This window comes from Phocoena sinus, chromosome 12, assembly GCF_008692025.1.
Source record: "Phocoena sinus isolate mPhoSin1 chromosome 12, mPhoSin1.pri, whole genome shotgun sequence".
In the NCBI taxonomy this organism is placed as follows: Eukaryota; Metazoa; Chordata; class Mammalia; order Artiodactyla; family Phocoenidae; genus Phocoena; species Phocoena sinus.
The window spans coordinates 20205657-20220366 of NC_045774.1; the positions used below are offsets into that span (position 1 = coordinate 20205657).

Sequence of the window (14710 nt, forward strand, 5' to 3'; positions counted from 1 at the left end):
ACAATGAAAGAGAAGAGCAAGAAAGAAATCAGGAAAACTCCACCACTTCCTAGCTGTGTGGGCTTGAGCAGTATCTGCAATGTCATCGTTTGTAAAATGGACATAATAATAATACTTATCTTGTTCTCGGCACATAGCAAGCATCAGTAAAGGCTATCTATTATTATTATTCCTATGTCTACACATATATTTATTTACTCATGTAATTTGCCTGAGTAGGATTCAGTTAATTTCCTAGACCTTTCTTCTCTTTCCTATTCAGCCACATGCGAAACAAAGGGATAGTATTATCCAATATCTGTGCACAAAAGATGTATGTCTTTTGCAATAAAAATTCCATTCATGATATTGATATTGTCAGTCTTATTTTTCATCCGTTTATCCTTTGATTTGATTCATGACTACCTAGTATATAGTTTACTATGCTACTAAAAACCTAATACACTCTAAATCTGTTATTCGTGTCTTTTATTGCCTAAATTCCATTAACTGCTTTTCTGGATATGTTCTACAATATGGGAGCCAAAGGGAATCTGGACCAGAGGTCTAACATCCTTAACTTTGGGCAGTATCTGATTACAAACAGAATTTATAGCTAAACGAATTCTTCATTACATACTCAGACAATAAGATATAATTAGTAGATAAGAATTCCCAGGAAAACAGTATACTTTTGATTAAACTTCTAAATCCAACCACCGATTTAAAAAGGAGCCTGCTAGACTACACCATGTGGATGCCATTCTGTAAGATCCAGACTGTGAGAAACACTGTCAAAGAAACAATTCAGTTTCTTCAACAAATACATTGCAAAGAAAACAAACAAAAGATAAATGGGAAATCTGGAGATTAAAAGGGACTTTAAAATATTCTTACAGGGACTTCCCTGGCGGCGCAGTGATTAAGAATCTGCCTGCCAGGGCTTCCCTGGTGGCGCAGTGGTTGAGAGTCCGCCTGCCGATGCAGGGGACACAGGTTCATGACCTGGTCTGGGAAGATCCCACATGCCGTGGAGCGGCTGGGCCCGTGAGCCATGGCCGCTGAGCCTGCGCTCCGCAACGGGAGAGGCCACAACAGTGAGAGGCCCGCGTACTGCAAAAAAAAAAAAAAAAAAAAGAAAAGAAAAGAAAAGAAAAGTGAAGAATCTGCCTGCCAATGCAGGGGACACGGGTTCAAGCCCTGGTCCAGAAGATCCCACATGCCGTGGAGCAACTAAAGCCCCTGTGCAACAACTACTGGGCCTGCATTCTAGAGCCCACGAGCCACAATTACTGAGCCCATGCGCCACACCTACTGAAGCCCACGCTCCCAGAGCCCGTGCTCCACAACAAGAGAAGCCATTGCAACGAGAAGTATGTGCACCGCAAGGAAGAGTAGCCCCCCCCTTGCCACAACTAGAGAAAGCCCGCGAGCAGCAACAAAAAAACCAACGCAGCCAAAAAAAAAGACCCAACCTCAGTAATATAATTAAAGGTCCTCTGCTGTATTATTAAAAAAACAAAAAATACTCAACAAAAACAGGTAAAACTAACCTATATTGTTTAGGGATGCACAGCTGGGTGAAAACATATAAAGAAAAGTAAAAGTAAATTATTGTAAAAGTCACCTTAGTCGTTATTTTGGCAGGGAGGGGGGTTCTGATGGTGAGGGGCATATGGAAAACATCTATTATGTCTGGAAAAGTTCTATATTCTAATGCCAACAGTGTTGACATTATAACAATCCCTCATAACAGTTTATATATGCGGCTCTCCTTATTTGTGTTATATTTAACAATAAAGTATTTCTTAAATCCTTTATCTGAGGCAGGGATGCTGACCATGGTTTTCTCAATGTGGTCTTGCAGTGAGTCGATGAGCAAGTCTCCCACAGGCTTCCAGCCATTCCGCACGGCCTCCGCCTCCTTCAGGTCAGCATCCAGGTCATCCATCGCTCCCTGCAGGTCTCTGAGCTTCTCCAACGCCTTGTCCACTTGCTTTTGCCAATTGCTAGTAACAGCGTTTAGACTTTCCCACTTCTCTTTGACTTCAGAAGACTGCTTACGCATGGCTTTGGCAATCTTTTGGGCTCTCTCCTCAGGAGTCAGTTCTGTGATTTTAAAAAAAAGAAAGAATATTTGGATGCTTGATCAACTCTACATTCTTAGAGCCAAGTGTGAATCACCTTTGGAAGGGCTGCTACCAGCGTACACTAGCCAGGGTAAGAAACACTGTTTCCATACTTCCTCCACTAATCCCTAACTACTTCTCCAAAGAAGAAAAGAGCTATTCAGAGTAAAAGTGGCCCAGTGGTTTTGGTGGGCCAAATTTCTGAATTTTAATGTATTTGCAAACCTTGAAACGTAACAAGGTAACTCAAGAAATAAAACAATTTTTCTTTAACATAAATTAATTACATAAAATCCAAAGACAGCTTTTCATTAGTTTTTCTTTGTACTCAGAGAAATGGGAATGATAATTGGGAGAGAAATAGCTTTAAGTCGTGAGGAAAAACTCTGAAAAAGTAAGATTAATTTATCGTGTCACAAAAAAATACAACTGAAGACAAATAACATATCTTAGATACTTCATCATCGCTGAATCTTTAATACAAGGCATTCTTTGTAGCCCAGAAGTGTAGCACATCCACAAATATTTCAACAAGAAGACAGCAAGGCTTCAAAGACCACCCTAAATACTTAATAGAGCAAGACGGCTTCCAGAATGTCTGAAATAAGGTAGACTTTTCAGACAGGAAAGGGCAGGCATCATCCAAGATGCTGCCACAGCACAGGGGCAGGAAGAAAGAGTAAGAGTCTAGAAAACAAGCAAAGGGAACGGTCCGAAGTCAAAGTCACGTTGAAAGCCAAGGGTCAGAAATATAGTGATGAGAAGCTGGCAAGTCAAGGGCAGGGGAACTTGATGGTCACAGAGCAGATCCTCTCAAAACAGCTTAAATGGATCCCCAGCTAAACACTCCTGGGCCTCACTACCCTCGACACCCCAGGATGCCTCCTTTCCTCTCTAGCTGGTTTGACGGTTGTCCTAAGTGTCCCCTGGACAACAGAGAGGCAAGTCAGAAACATACAATCAAGGTACACTGTACATTAATTTAAGATAGAAGTGCATATTCCTCTTTGAGATAACATCCCATCTTTCAGTATCAATCACATTAGCAACATCCACTTCCCCTCAAAATATTCCAAACCATTCATAAAATGCACTGAAGTTCATCAAACCTCTGGTAAGATGAACCGAAGCAACCTCTCCTAAACTGTAACTTTCCTACGCAACATAAATTTGTCTGCCTGTCTTTATTTAAATATTATTTAACAGTCAAAGGGACAGAACATTTATTTTTATCTAAGTTTCCAGAAATTTCGAGACCTCAATATTTAGAAGAAAGCAGCTATAATAAATCCCTGGGAACTACATGGATGATGAAGAGTTTAGCAACCACAGAACTCTGAGTGTGCTGCTGAAAGGCGGTGAGGCTACACAGAAACATGACCAGTCTCCTGTCAGCTGAATTGATTACAAGAAGAGACAATGTTATGATAAGTAGATAGGTTGAGCATACCAGTAAAAGATAAATAAGGAAAATAAGTGAGTTAGAGACTCAGCTTCAAGGAATGTTTAGGCTCAGATATAGTCCAGTACAACGGTGATGGGAGGCAGTCGGGAATCCTGGAAAAAAGCCCTAAAACTTATAATATGTCAGGATTTCAAGTTTAGGAAACTTAGAAAAAGCTTTGTAAGGAAAGGTACATCATCAAAAGGGCAACTTTATTTAAATCCTTAAGCCTTCAAGGTATTTTTATAAAATGAAAAATATGTAATATTAATACGATCCATATTTTATATACATATACCATGCTCTGTGTAAGGTGAAAAAAATCATTCTTAACCTGATGAGAAAGGGAGTTGATAATTTTTATAACGGTAACACCTGTGTTTGTTAATAAGTCACTTCAGCTTTTTCAAAGATGTATTTTGAGCACTCATGTTTTATTGACTTTTGTAAAAAAAAAAAAATACAGTGCCAATTTCAGAAGAGACAACTTAATTATGATGATTTTCCTCTGGATAAAGTAAAAATTGTTTCTAAGTCAGTCACTGAATAACCCGGCAGGGAGACATACGGCTTCTTTGTCCTGTGATAAAATACCCAACGCTGGCTGTGACTTTTTGTCTTCACTTAATGTAAAATCTTTTGATTCAGCAGTCTTTTTGTACTATTTATAATATAATCCCCACTCAAGCAGCTACTCAGAAGAAAAGTTCTACGTTCAATTCGCCATCTGTTTGCCAGAAAGGAAGCATATTAATTAATCACTGAGTCAGAATAAAAGTGCTTCCTGTTGCAGCAGCAATCTCAGTTTAATGCATACTTTAAACCAAGAACAGAGCGAAGTAAAAAGCCAAACAAAAACTTTCCAGGATGTTTGTGAAACAGGTAATAAGAAGCAACATGTGAAATCCCAAGTTATGACAGTTTGGGGTAAGAAAATAGAAAAAACAAATTAAAACAGCAAGACAGCATGAAAGATGAAAATAATAAAGGGATATCCCAACATTAAAAAAAAAATCCTCGTGTTACTTGAAAATCAAAGGACAAAGTTTGCTTCAAATTTTCTGAATGGATACTTTGCAGTAAATTTTAAGACCCTCATGCAAGAGTGGAGAATCTTCTGGACCAGTGGTTCTGAATTCTGGTGACATATTAGAAACCACCTTGACAGTTTGTCTGTTTGCTTGCTTGTTTGTTTTTAAACGCTGATCCCCAAGGACGAAGTATTAAAAGATTCTGATTTAGTTGGTCAAGGGTGAAGGGCGGCATGGATAAATTTTAAAAAGCTCCCCAGGTGACTAACATGTTGCCAGAACAAAACACTGTCAGCCTACTGGCTTATAAATTGATTCCTCTGGTCACTGCTGTTGAAGCTGTACAGAGTGTTTCCAATCCAGTGAGCTGCTCTGTCATTCTCACGCAGAGCAGGGCACCAACTACTGAACGTGGGAGAGCAAATGAAGCTCAGTGATAAGAGGGTAATCTAATTTGCATTTGAAAAGGCAGTAATAGAGGCTAATCAGGAGACGGAGGAAACAGCAGGATAAAACCAAGTAAATTTAGTGACAGTTCACAGACCAGAAGCACTTTTCCTAGGTCACTTTCTTACTCTGTGTGTGTGTGTGTGTGTGTGTGTGTGTGTGTGTGTGTGTGTGTGTCTGGGGATGTTTTTGAGAGAGAGTACTTTGTTTCACACTTCATTCTCCCATTCTTCTCCCTTCACACCTTCTCATTTATCTGGACAAAATCTGAGGATGGAATTGTATTTAATTTTTATATTTGTATTACATAGTATATATAGTATAATGTGATATGATGTATTATAAATATTAACATATTTACTTTATATTTATATAATTAAAATAGCAATTGTTTTATTGTGTTACAAAACATTTAAGGAAGAGTAGATAATTATCTTTAGGAAGAAGGAAGAAGAGAGAGGAAAAAGGAATGACCAATCCTGAAGTTTTCTTTCTTGTCCAGTGGTTTTTATTCTTCAAATATGCAAATTAATTGCACAGCATTTACACCACTCTCTCCTTTCTGCCCTGGGGAGAAAGACTCACATGCTTCACTGGAATACAGGTGGAACACAAACCTGGACCAGAAGCAGAGACTAAGACTTGCAATCAGCACTGCTCCCATCCTGCCCTTGGCTCCTAGGTGAGCTAGATGACCTGCTCATCCCAGCTTTACCAAGTGGGAACCCTATTTTCTCATCTGGGGAAACATTTTACACTAAGGGCCTCTTTTACCTCTGAAATTCAATTATATAAGAAAGGCAAAGCCGCTGTATGTCTCCAAGAAATCTTACAGTAGAGGAAAAAAAAAAACCCTCCTTTTGTGTGCTATAATTTTTTTTTACATTTAAAAACGTTAAAGTATATGTCCTTCCTATGAAATAATGTACAAATCGATTTTGAATCAGCCCAGTTATTTTAAATAAAGATTTTCCATTTTTATCTTATTTCCTTTATCAATTACAGAATAGACACATAATCTCCATACTGACTTCTTAGAGTCTAAAGCCTTTTGTCATGCATGTTTGTTCTTTTCATCTTGGTTTTGCAGTACTCAGTCTAGAGACTAGTATGTCCTCAATATATATAATTACTGAATTGAAATTTTCAATTTTCTGAACGGAATTTCCAGCTTTAATCTTTATTGAGAATATTCAACTTCATAATTTTAAGTGGAAATCTTCCCACTTATTTTTTCTTCCTCCTTCCCAAACCCATGACAGCATTTATATTTAAAGAAAAAAAAAAAACAACCATTTTTTTTTTTTACTGTGAAAGAAAAGGATAAACCTTACAAAGTCATTTCAAGTATGGTAATTCCATCTTATTTGTACTGTTTGCTTATTTTTTACATGTATCTATAATCTTATTGTATTTCACCAAGAGAGGAAGAGGAGATATTAAGACAAACAAGTATAGGAAAAAATTCTCCAGAGTAGCATTTTCACCCCATGGACAATTTGGTGCAAGGAAAGGTTTGTTCATAGGCCAATTTCAATACTCACTAATTATATAATCATAGATATATTGCTTATCTCCTTGAACTTCAGTTAATACCTATAAAGCTACCGATACATGCCTGGCACACAGAAAAGCTTCAACAGAGGTTAATTTCTTTCATTTTTAAAATGATTTTGTTACTAAGTCTGGGAGGTTTAGATATCTCTAGAGATTTTCACATAAGCAAACCAAGTTGATTAGCCAACAAGAATTCACAGAAAAAAACAAAGCATTCCTGTAGATCTAGAGACTAGACGTGACTTACTCTCACTCTCGGTCTTCATCCCCACTCCACTTTTCTCTCTCTTCTTCATGACCAAAAGATGCTCCTGATTCAGACAATGCAAAACATATTCTCCTCAAATTTTCTGATTACATGGTTAAGATCAACTTCATCTGTCTGAAATGATCAGTGTCGAAGAGGACCCTGCCCACTTCCTATACTGTATGATAACTGGTGACAATCCATTAGGAACCAGATTAAAAGTACACCATCAAGCGCCATCAGCTGATTACTACAATATTTCTAATTATTTTCATCTAATAAATTATAAAGATGACAATAGTAACAGGCTACCCAAAGTAGATTAACCTGATAATGTGTAGCCTAAATCTTTCAGTAGGAATATGATAAAGACGATAAGGATCCATCCATGCTGCCAACGAACTTGTCAAACCCTTAAGGAAAAAAAAAAAGATCGTGGACAGATACCTTTAGGGAAAAGCAAGAACTCCAAAGTAAAGAGATTTAGGGAGCGTCTTCCACAAATACCAAAATATAAGGTATTAATGGGGGTTATGGGTGGAGGTGGGACGCATGGAGAGAACAGGAATATACACCACACCATGGAGAGAGATAACCAGCACTTCTGACCAGAAGTCAGTAAAGGTTGAGCTAGAGTCTGAATACTTTAATGTTTTACTCTTCCTGTAAAGTGGGCCAAAGTAAAAAAACCCAGCATTGAGCTAAGGATGAAGCATGAAGAGACCATTAAGAAGGTCAACCTCCAAGGAAAAAGGGAGGAACAGCAGAAAGGCCATGGAACAGAACTAGCTAAGCCACATGAAATCCATTTTCTGTAATGGAATATTCCCTGAATTTCCTCACACTAATGGCAGTTTTATAATTTATTCAAGTCAGTTTTGAGTGCTGGACAGCAGCAGACAGGTCACTGGTGGTTCTGAGAGGGGAGAATAGAAGTTGGGAATGTAAGTGCCAGGTGGGCAAGGATATGTTTTGTTCACTGCTGTCTCCCCATATCTAGAATACTACCTGGCACATGGTAGGCATTCAATAAGTACTGGTCAAATGAATAAATAGATCTATGTTCAATATCTTTGTTTTGGTAAAAAAAAAATTCACCTTTAAGATCAAAGGACAGGGCTCTTCAATTAAAACTCTCACATTTCTGGCCACACCACTGCCCATCCCTCCCCAGGCTGCTTCCCTGAGGAACATAGCCGCTAATGATCCATCAACGTACAAAAGAAGTCCTGGGGGCTTCCCTGGTGGCGCAGTGGTTGAGAGTCCGCCTGCCGATGCAGGGGACATGGGTTTGTGCCCTGGTCCGGGAAGATCCCACATGCCGCGGAGCGACTGGGCCTGTGAGCCATGGCCGCTGAGCCTGCGCGTCCGGAGCCTGTGCTCCGCAACGGGAGAGGCCACAACAGTGAGAGGCCTGCGTACCGCCAAAAAAAAAAAAAAGAAGTCCTGGGCTTTCTATTCAAGCTTAGCCATTCTTATGAAAAAAGTTAGGCATGTCTTAGGTTTATGTACTGCCAAAATAAGTGAGAAGTTTAAAGTGGAGAATTTATGCCTTGGCTAGGATTATACTTTTTAAAAGACAGCAAACCCTCCAATTCACTCGTGAAGACTCCAGCTCTCAAGAGGAAAAGCAACAACAGGAAAAGAGGAACACATCACACTGAAAGCGTTTAGTCTCCTCCTGTGCTTTATGTTTAAATCAGAGTGACACTCCAGATGTTGATTTCAATAAAATACATACATGTAAATTATTGTCATCTTTTCTTACGAGGCACATGTGATTTATGGATGGCTGTAATGGTGATTAGAGACCATAACAGATGGTAAACAATTAATTTAAAATGCTGTGTCCATCAAACTAACTTTTATTATCATATAATTCTTCATCAAGAATGTTGATTTATTTAAATTGAATTTCACTATGATGGTATTCATTAGCATGCAAACAAGTTTTTGAAATTTTTATCCAATCAATACGCTTACTCAGCCGGCTCATTATATTTTAGGAAAGTTGGAGACTGGATTCATTACATCCATTCATACATTATGGAACCTTAAAATGGGAAGGATCACACTGGATCTCTGTAGTTAACACTGGAAATGAAAGTAACATATTTTTCTGTGTCTTTTCATGCATTATAACTTTACTAATCTAATTTGGACTTACGAAGCTAATTAAATTATTGCCTTGGTCTATAGGCCTGAAAGCAATTACTATTCCTTCAAGTATTTTTATGAAAATTAAAAAGACAAAGTCTAATATTGCCTGAACACCTTCTCCCTTGGTGCTAGGAAATCAGTGAACTGGTATGTCATTCTATTAAGCAGCCTAATATTTCAGAAGAGGAAAAGTAAGAATGAAGGGAAAAGCATATTAATTATTGCATGAAATTTTTATAAGTAGAAGAATATAGAAAGCAAAATCTTATTTTTACTGATTATCTGGAAGTACTTTGATTATTGGGGTAGTTAAGATAGTATGCTATGATGGTTCAGGGCATCAAGGGTTGTGACAAGCCTGAGCTGGTGTTTCAGCTCTGTCACAGTAGGCATCCAAACATCGCAAAGTCTCAGTTTCTTCATCTGTCAAATGGGTGGTAACAGTACTCATACCTCAAAGAGTTGTTATGAGAATTAAAGGAAACAGTGCCTGGAACACTGTAGGACCCTGATAAATGTTGATTTGTTGTGAACATCTATGTTGACTAACATTTCTCTCTTCTGCCTTCCTTTCTGGGCATTGATTCCTCCTCCATCTAACATGATGCTTATAAAGGGGGTCTGCCAATCCCAGAGCTCCATGTTACTCAAGCTGAGTGAGTTGTTGCTCTCTTTTGGAATGTGCTGGATCTAAAGAAGGGTTTTCCCTCCCTGGTATGTGGTTGTGAGGTATAAGGTCATAGGAAAGCAAAGAAAATGAAAACTTGTGGAGAGAGGCAGAAAGGAAGACATGGAGAAAGTCTCTGACTGCCATTTAGATTCCTGTGGCCAGCTGTGTCCTTGCCCTCACTGTAATTTGGTTATGGGCGCCAATACATTTGCCCATGTGCCTACACTTACGGAAGCTGGCTGTCTGTCATTTACAATGAATGGGGTTCTAATTAATAAAGCAGTTATTAGGAAAACAAAAAATGCCCTGGGGAAAAACACCCATGAGTTTTACTACCTAATTACTTAGGTTAGGTTATGTGTAATTTGGCCTCATTTTTATGAGATGCAAGGAAATAATTATTGCCATCTTTTTTATGTAACCTTACGTTATACTGAGAATCAATATAAAAGTAATTTCTAAACTCTATGATAATTTCACCTTTTCACTCATTTAATGATCATGAAATTTTATTTGCACAAGTTTGCTAATACTGGCACAAAATGGACTGACATAGTAGACTGAAAAATGTCATTTATTACTTCTCTGTTGTATCATAAAATATATGAGATTTCACATAGGTGAAAACTACTACCTGGCTTTCTAAAATATTATGAAGCATTTAATAATTAAAAGAAAACAGTATATTCTGAGTTAAAATATTAACTACTACTAAATACACACACAGCTGTCAAAGACCAAAGAGGAAGAACACTAATCCATACATACTTTTTTATCTGAAATGTTTATTATTAGCCATTAATCACAGGTACAATCGTATACAACCATAAAAAGCTGTGTATGAATAAACAATACACATACGCAACTATAGACACTACACACAACTATGAACACACTAAAGCAACAGCTGCTTTATTTTTCCTCTGTCATTTAAATGAAACAAAATAAATTAAGTAACTTCACCAGGCTAAAAACGAAATAATGTTCAGACAGCCTGCAGTAAAATAATAGTTGTAGTAATAGTAACGCCTTGACTGGAATAAATTTTAAAGAAGACTCAAGAGGAAATTTATGAACAAAAAAAATGCAATCTTTTTTTGTCTTAAAATTAAAACCTGAGCAGAGGAAAATAGCTTTTCTATACCCACATATACAATCATTTGTATAATTTTCTAAACACTGCTGGAGGTGAAATGTCTTATTAAAGTGTTAATTTAGTAATCGATACCATAGCCGCAACTCATAAAATGTGTGTGTGCATACACACCTGCCTGCATCTGTGTGTGTAGGAGAGAGGGGGACGTAGACATAAGGCTCTAACTCCCCCGTGCAATTCTGACTTTTAACCTAAGCTGCAGGTAACGAACATGTGAGAAGGCACATGTATTCCCTGACTACCTCAAGAGGTATGTGGGCTGTCTTGCACATCTACTTTCACTATGCAGCTGTGTGGTTTTCAAAGGAATTCAAATCTGGGACTGAGAACAGCAGGGAGGTTGGGTGAACAAGGAAGAAGCCAAGAAACATTTGTGCAGGGTTAAGAGGCTCTAGACACTGAAAGTCAAGAAGGAGCTAGGAGGTCAGTGGCCAGTGAGCAGAGAGAAAGAGAGAGGAGATAAAAATGAAGGGATGAGTTGAAAGCCAGCCAAAAAACCAGGGGTTAAGGAGAGTCACCACCATAGAGGCTTAGTGCTCTGTCCCTTGATCTACCCTACATTAGCTGATAACCTTGGTCGGCACCACAATATTTTCTTAGCCTTTGTATTTTTATTTAAATTTTTTTAAAAAAGGCACACTGTATGATCTGCTCAACTCATTGAGATAGTTAGGAGAATACAAAAGTGGTTTGAGAAGTACAAATACAAAGAACAACGTGAATAATGATGAGACATTTGTTGTTCCACTATTCTACTTTTTAACAGATATAAACCACGTGGTTAAAATCAAATGAGAAACAATTCAACTTCACTAAGAGGAAAATTTTTTTTTTTGGCGGTACACGGGCCTCTCACAGTTGCGGCCTCTCCTGTTGCGGAGCACAGGCTCCGGACGCGCAGGCTCAGCGGCCATGGCTCACGGGCCCAGCCGCTCCGCGGCATGTGGGATCTTCCCAGACCGGGGCATGAACCCGTGTCCCCTGCATCGGCAGGCAGACTCTCAACAGTTGCGCCACCAGGGAAGCCCAAGAGGAAATATTATACACTGACATGACACAACTGAAATCCAATTAAGTAGTTCCATATCACTCAAGATAAGGGAACTACTGACAAAGTTGTGAACTTTGTAAAATTTCTGTAATGATTCAGGTAATTTTAGTCCGATTAAAAATTATACTGACTTAATAACCATTTATAAGCAGAGTGAGTAATTCTGGGTAGCTGAGTGGTCCAGACAGCTACATTTCATTCATTTAACCTGATTTTTTTTTTACGGTTGCCATTTTGGAAGGGAATTCACTAAAATATAGTATAAACTCCTACGCCTTCTCTTAACTGAATTATATTCTGTCTTCCAAAATAAACAAACTACAATTCATAGCTTCAGCTTTTCTTTTATTGTAAAAGGCCCCAAAGACTATTCTGTTTTATTTTAGAATCTCCAAGTATCCTTTTTATAATTTTCTTTCTCCTCATTGCTGTCAGACTTCTTGAAGTCATTTCTCACTGTCATCCTTTTCCCCTGTCCTGTCATTTCCATCTTGCTACATACCCATAATTCACTGGAAAACAAGTTAAACTACTTACAACAGTATCTAAAGTAAAGAGTTAATACCTCGGAGAGGGTGGTTTTTCTAAGAGCTAATAAGATCTTCACTATATTTTCTACATAATCTCTATCTTGGCTGCTCAGATAATTGTTCACATTCTTTCAGATTCTCAGTAACTGAGAAAGGTCAGTAAGCAAGGGCAGGGCTGAGCTTCAGATACAGATATTAATAATATAGTCAGAGAGATGACAGGGTACCAGGGAGGCAAGGAGGAGAACTGGGAGAGGAATCAGTCCAGGAAGAAACAAAGCCTGCAGTGAGTGGGACAGAATGAGCAGGGGCTGGGCAGGCAAAGGAGGAAGGAGTTGGAGATCAGGTAGGAGGGACCTATGGGCAGAAAAAAACCAGAAATAGACAACAGAATAAAGTTAAGAAGACCATTACCTGCAGAACATCACGAGAAGCTGGTGGGTGTCAGACGGACATTAGTTTGGAGCAGAGAGAAGCATGAGATGCTGCCATACTGGAAAACTGAGGCCAAATCACTGTGCAGCCTTGTACGACAGGTAAAGGAGCTCAGATCCCATTTCAGTGACTACCAGTGGTTTTTAGATGCCAGTTTCGTGTTTTAGATGTATCACTGTAGCATCTATTTATGTTGATGCAGGGATACCAATTAAGAAAGTACTGCGAAGCAACCTAAATAGCCATCGACAGATGAATGGATAAAGAAGATGTGGCACATATATGCAATGGAATATTACTCAGCCATAACAAGGAATGAAGTGGGTCATTTGTAGAGACGTGGATGGATCTAGAGACTGTCATACAGGGTGAAGTAAGTCAGAAAGAGAAAAACAAATATCGTATATTAACGCATATATGTGGAACCTAAAAAGATGGTACAGATGAACCGGTTTGCAGGGTAGAAATAGAGACACAGATGTAGAGAACAAACGTATGGACACCAAGGGGGGAAAGTCGGGGGGATGAATTGGGAGATTGGGATTGACATGTATACATTACTATGTATAAAATGGATAACTAATAACCTGCTGTATAAAAAAATTAAATTAAATTTAAAAAGATATATACACACACACACACACACACACACACACACACACACACACACACACACAAAAGTACTGAGGGAATTCCCTGACGGTTCAGTGGTTAGGACTCCACACTTTCACTGCCAAGGGCGTGAGTTCAATCATTAGTCAGGGAACTAAGACCCCACAAGTCACACGGAGTGGCCAAAAAAAAAAAAAGTACTGAAAAGTCCTAGCAAAAGATGGTAAGGGGCTGAAATAGGGCAGTTAATATTAGTAATGATTTTTAAGTGTTTAAAATATACATACTTGAAAGTTGCTAGGAGAGTAGATCTTAAAAGTTCTCATCACAAGGGAAAAAAATTGTAATTATGTGAGGTGACAGATGTTAACTAGACTTACTGTGGTGATCATTTCACAATATATACAAATATCAAATTATTATGTTGTACACCTTAAACTTGTACAATGTTATGTCAATTATATCTCAATAAAACTGGGGGGAAAAAAGAAAATATCTAGCAGAGCATACCTGATAAAATTCTTTGTCCGCAACGGATCACTTGATTGAAATAATTAGTTTGCTTGTTTTCAACAGCATTTATCAATTAAAAGATGCCCGAGAGCAACTCATCCTGTGCTACGTAGTAATAAAATAAAACTCCATAAGCTATCATAAAATGCATATATACACATATGACACTATAAGATAATTGATGACAGAAAAAAAAAGGAGCCAGGAGAAAAGGCTTTGAGAGAGAAAAATCATGGCAAGAAGTATTTTCTGGAACAGTTACTTAAAAACAAAGAGATGGATTCACCTTGGTGTGTCCTTTGGCACATTACACATAGCATACTCAATAAATGCTTATTAAATAGAACCAAAAAATCATTATACAATTTCTCCCTGCTCTAGTCCCTCCAACATTGAGAACTTTGAGTAGCATCACACAAGATAACTAATGTTCAAACACTATGACTGATAGCAGTTGTTCGTAAGTCATGGTAAACAACAAAGTATAAAAGCTATTACGGATAATTTTCTTTTATTTACTTTTAACAACAGCTAAAGTCAGCCAACATTACACAAAATAATATCAGGAAAGGAGAAAGCGTGAAAATGGCTAATTGTAAAAAAACAAACAAAGAAAAAACACTCCAAAACAAGAAAAATCATAAAGTTAAACTGACATGACTTTTTTTCTTGCCTCACAAATATAGTATGTGAAAATAGGTCTTAAAAATGTCCTGATGTCACAGCAAAATAAGGACTCAAAAGCCGTA

The 14710-nt window shown here is 38.1% G+C and overlaps 1 protein-coding gene across 3 annotated transcripts in view; it reads right to left on the bottom strand.

Annotated features, from left to right (window-relative positions):
- The window catches only part of UTRN (utrophin), a 561071-nt gene that overhangs the window by 99082 nt on the left and 447279 nt on the right, over positions 1-14710 (bottom strand). For all 3 annotated transcript variants that reach the window (XM_032650818.1, XM_032650820.1, XM_032650819.1), the window contains one exon: positions 1820-2088. In XM_032650818.1, coding sequence (XP_032506709.1) covers positions 1820-2088 — 269 coding nt within the window. The remainder of the gene's footprint in view (positions 1-1819; positions 2089-14710) is intronic.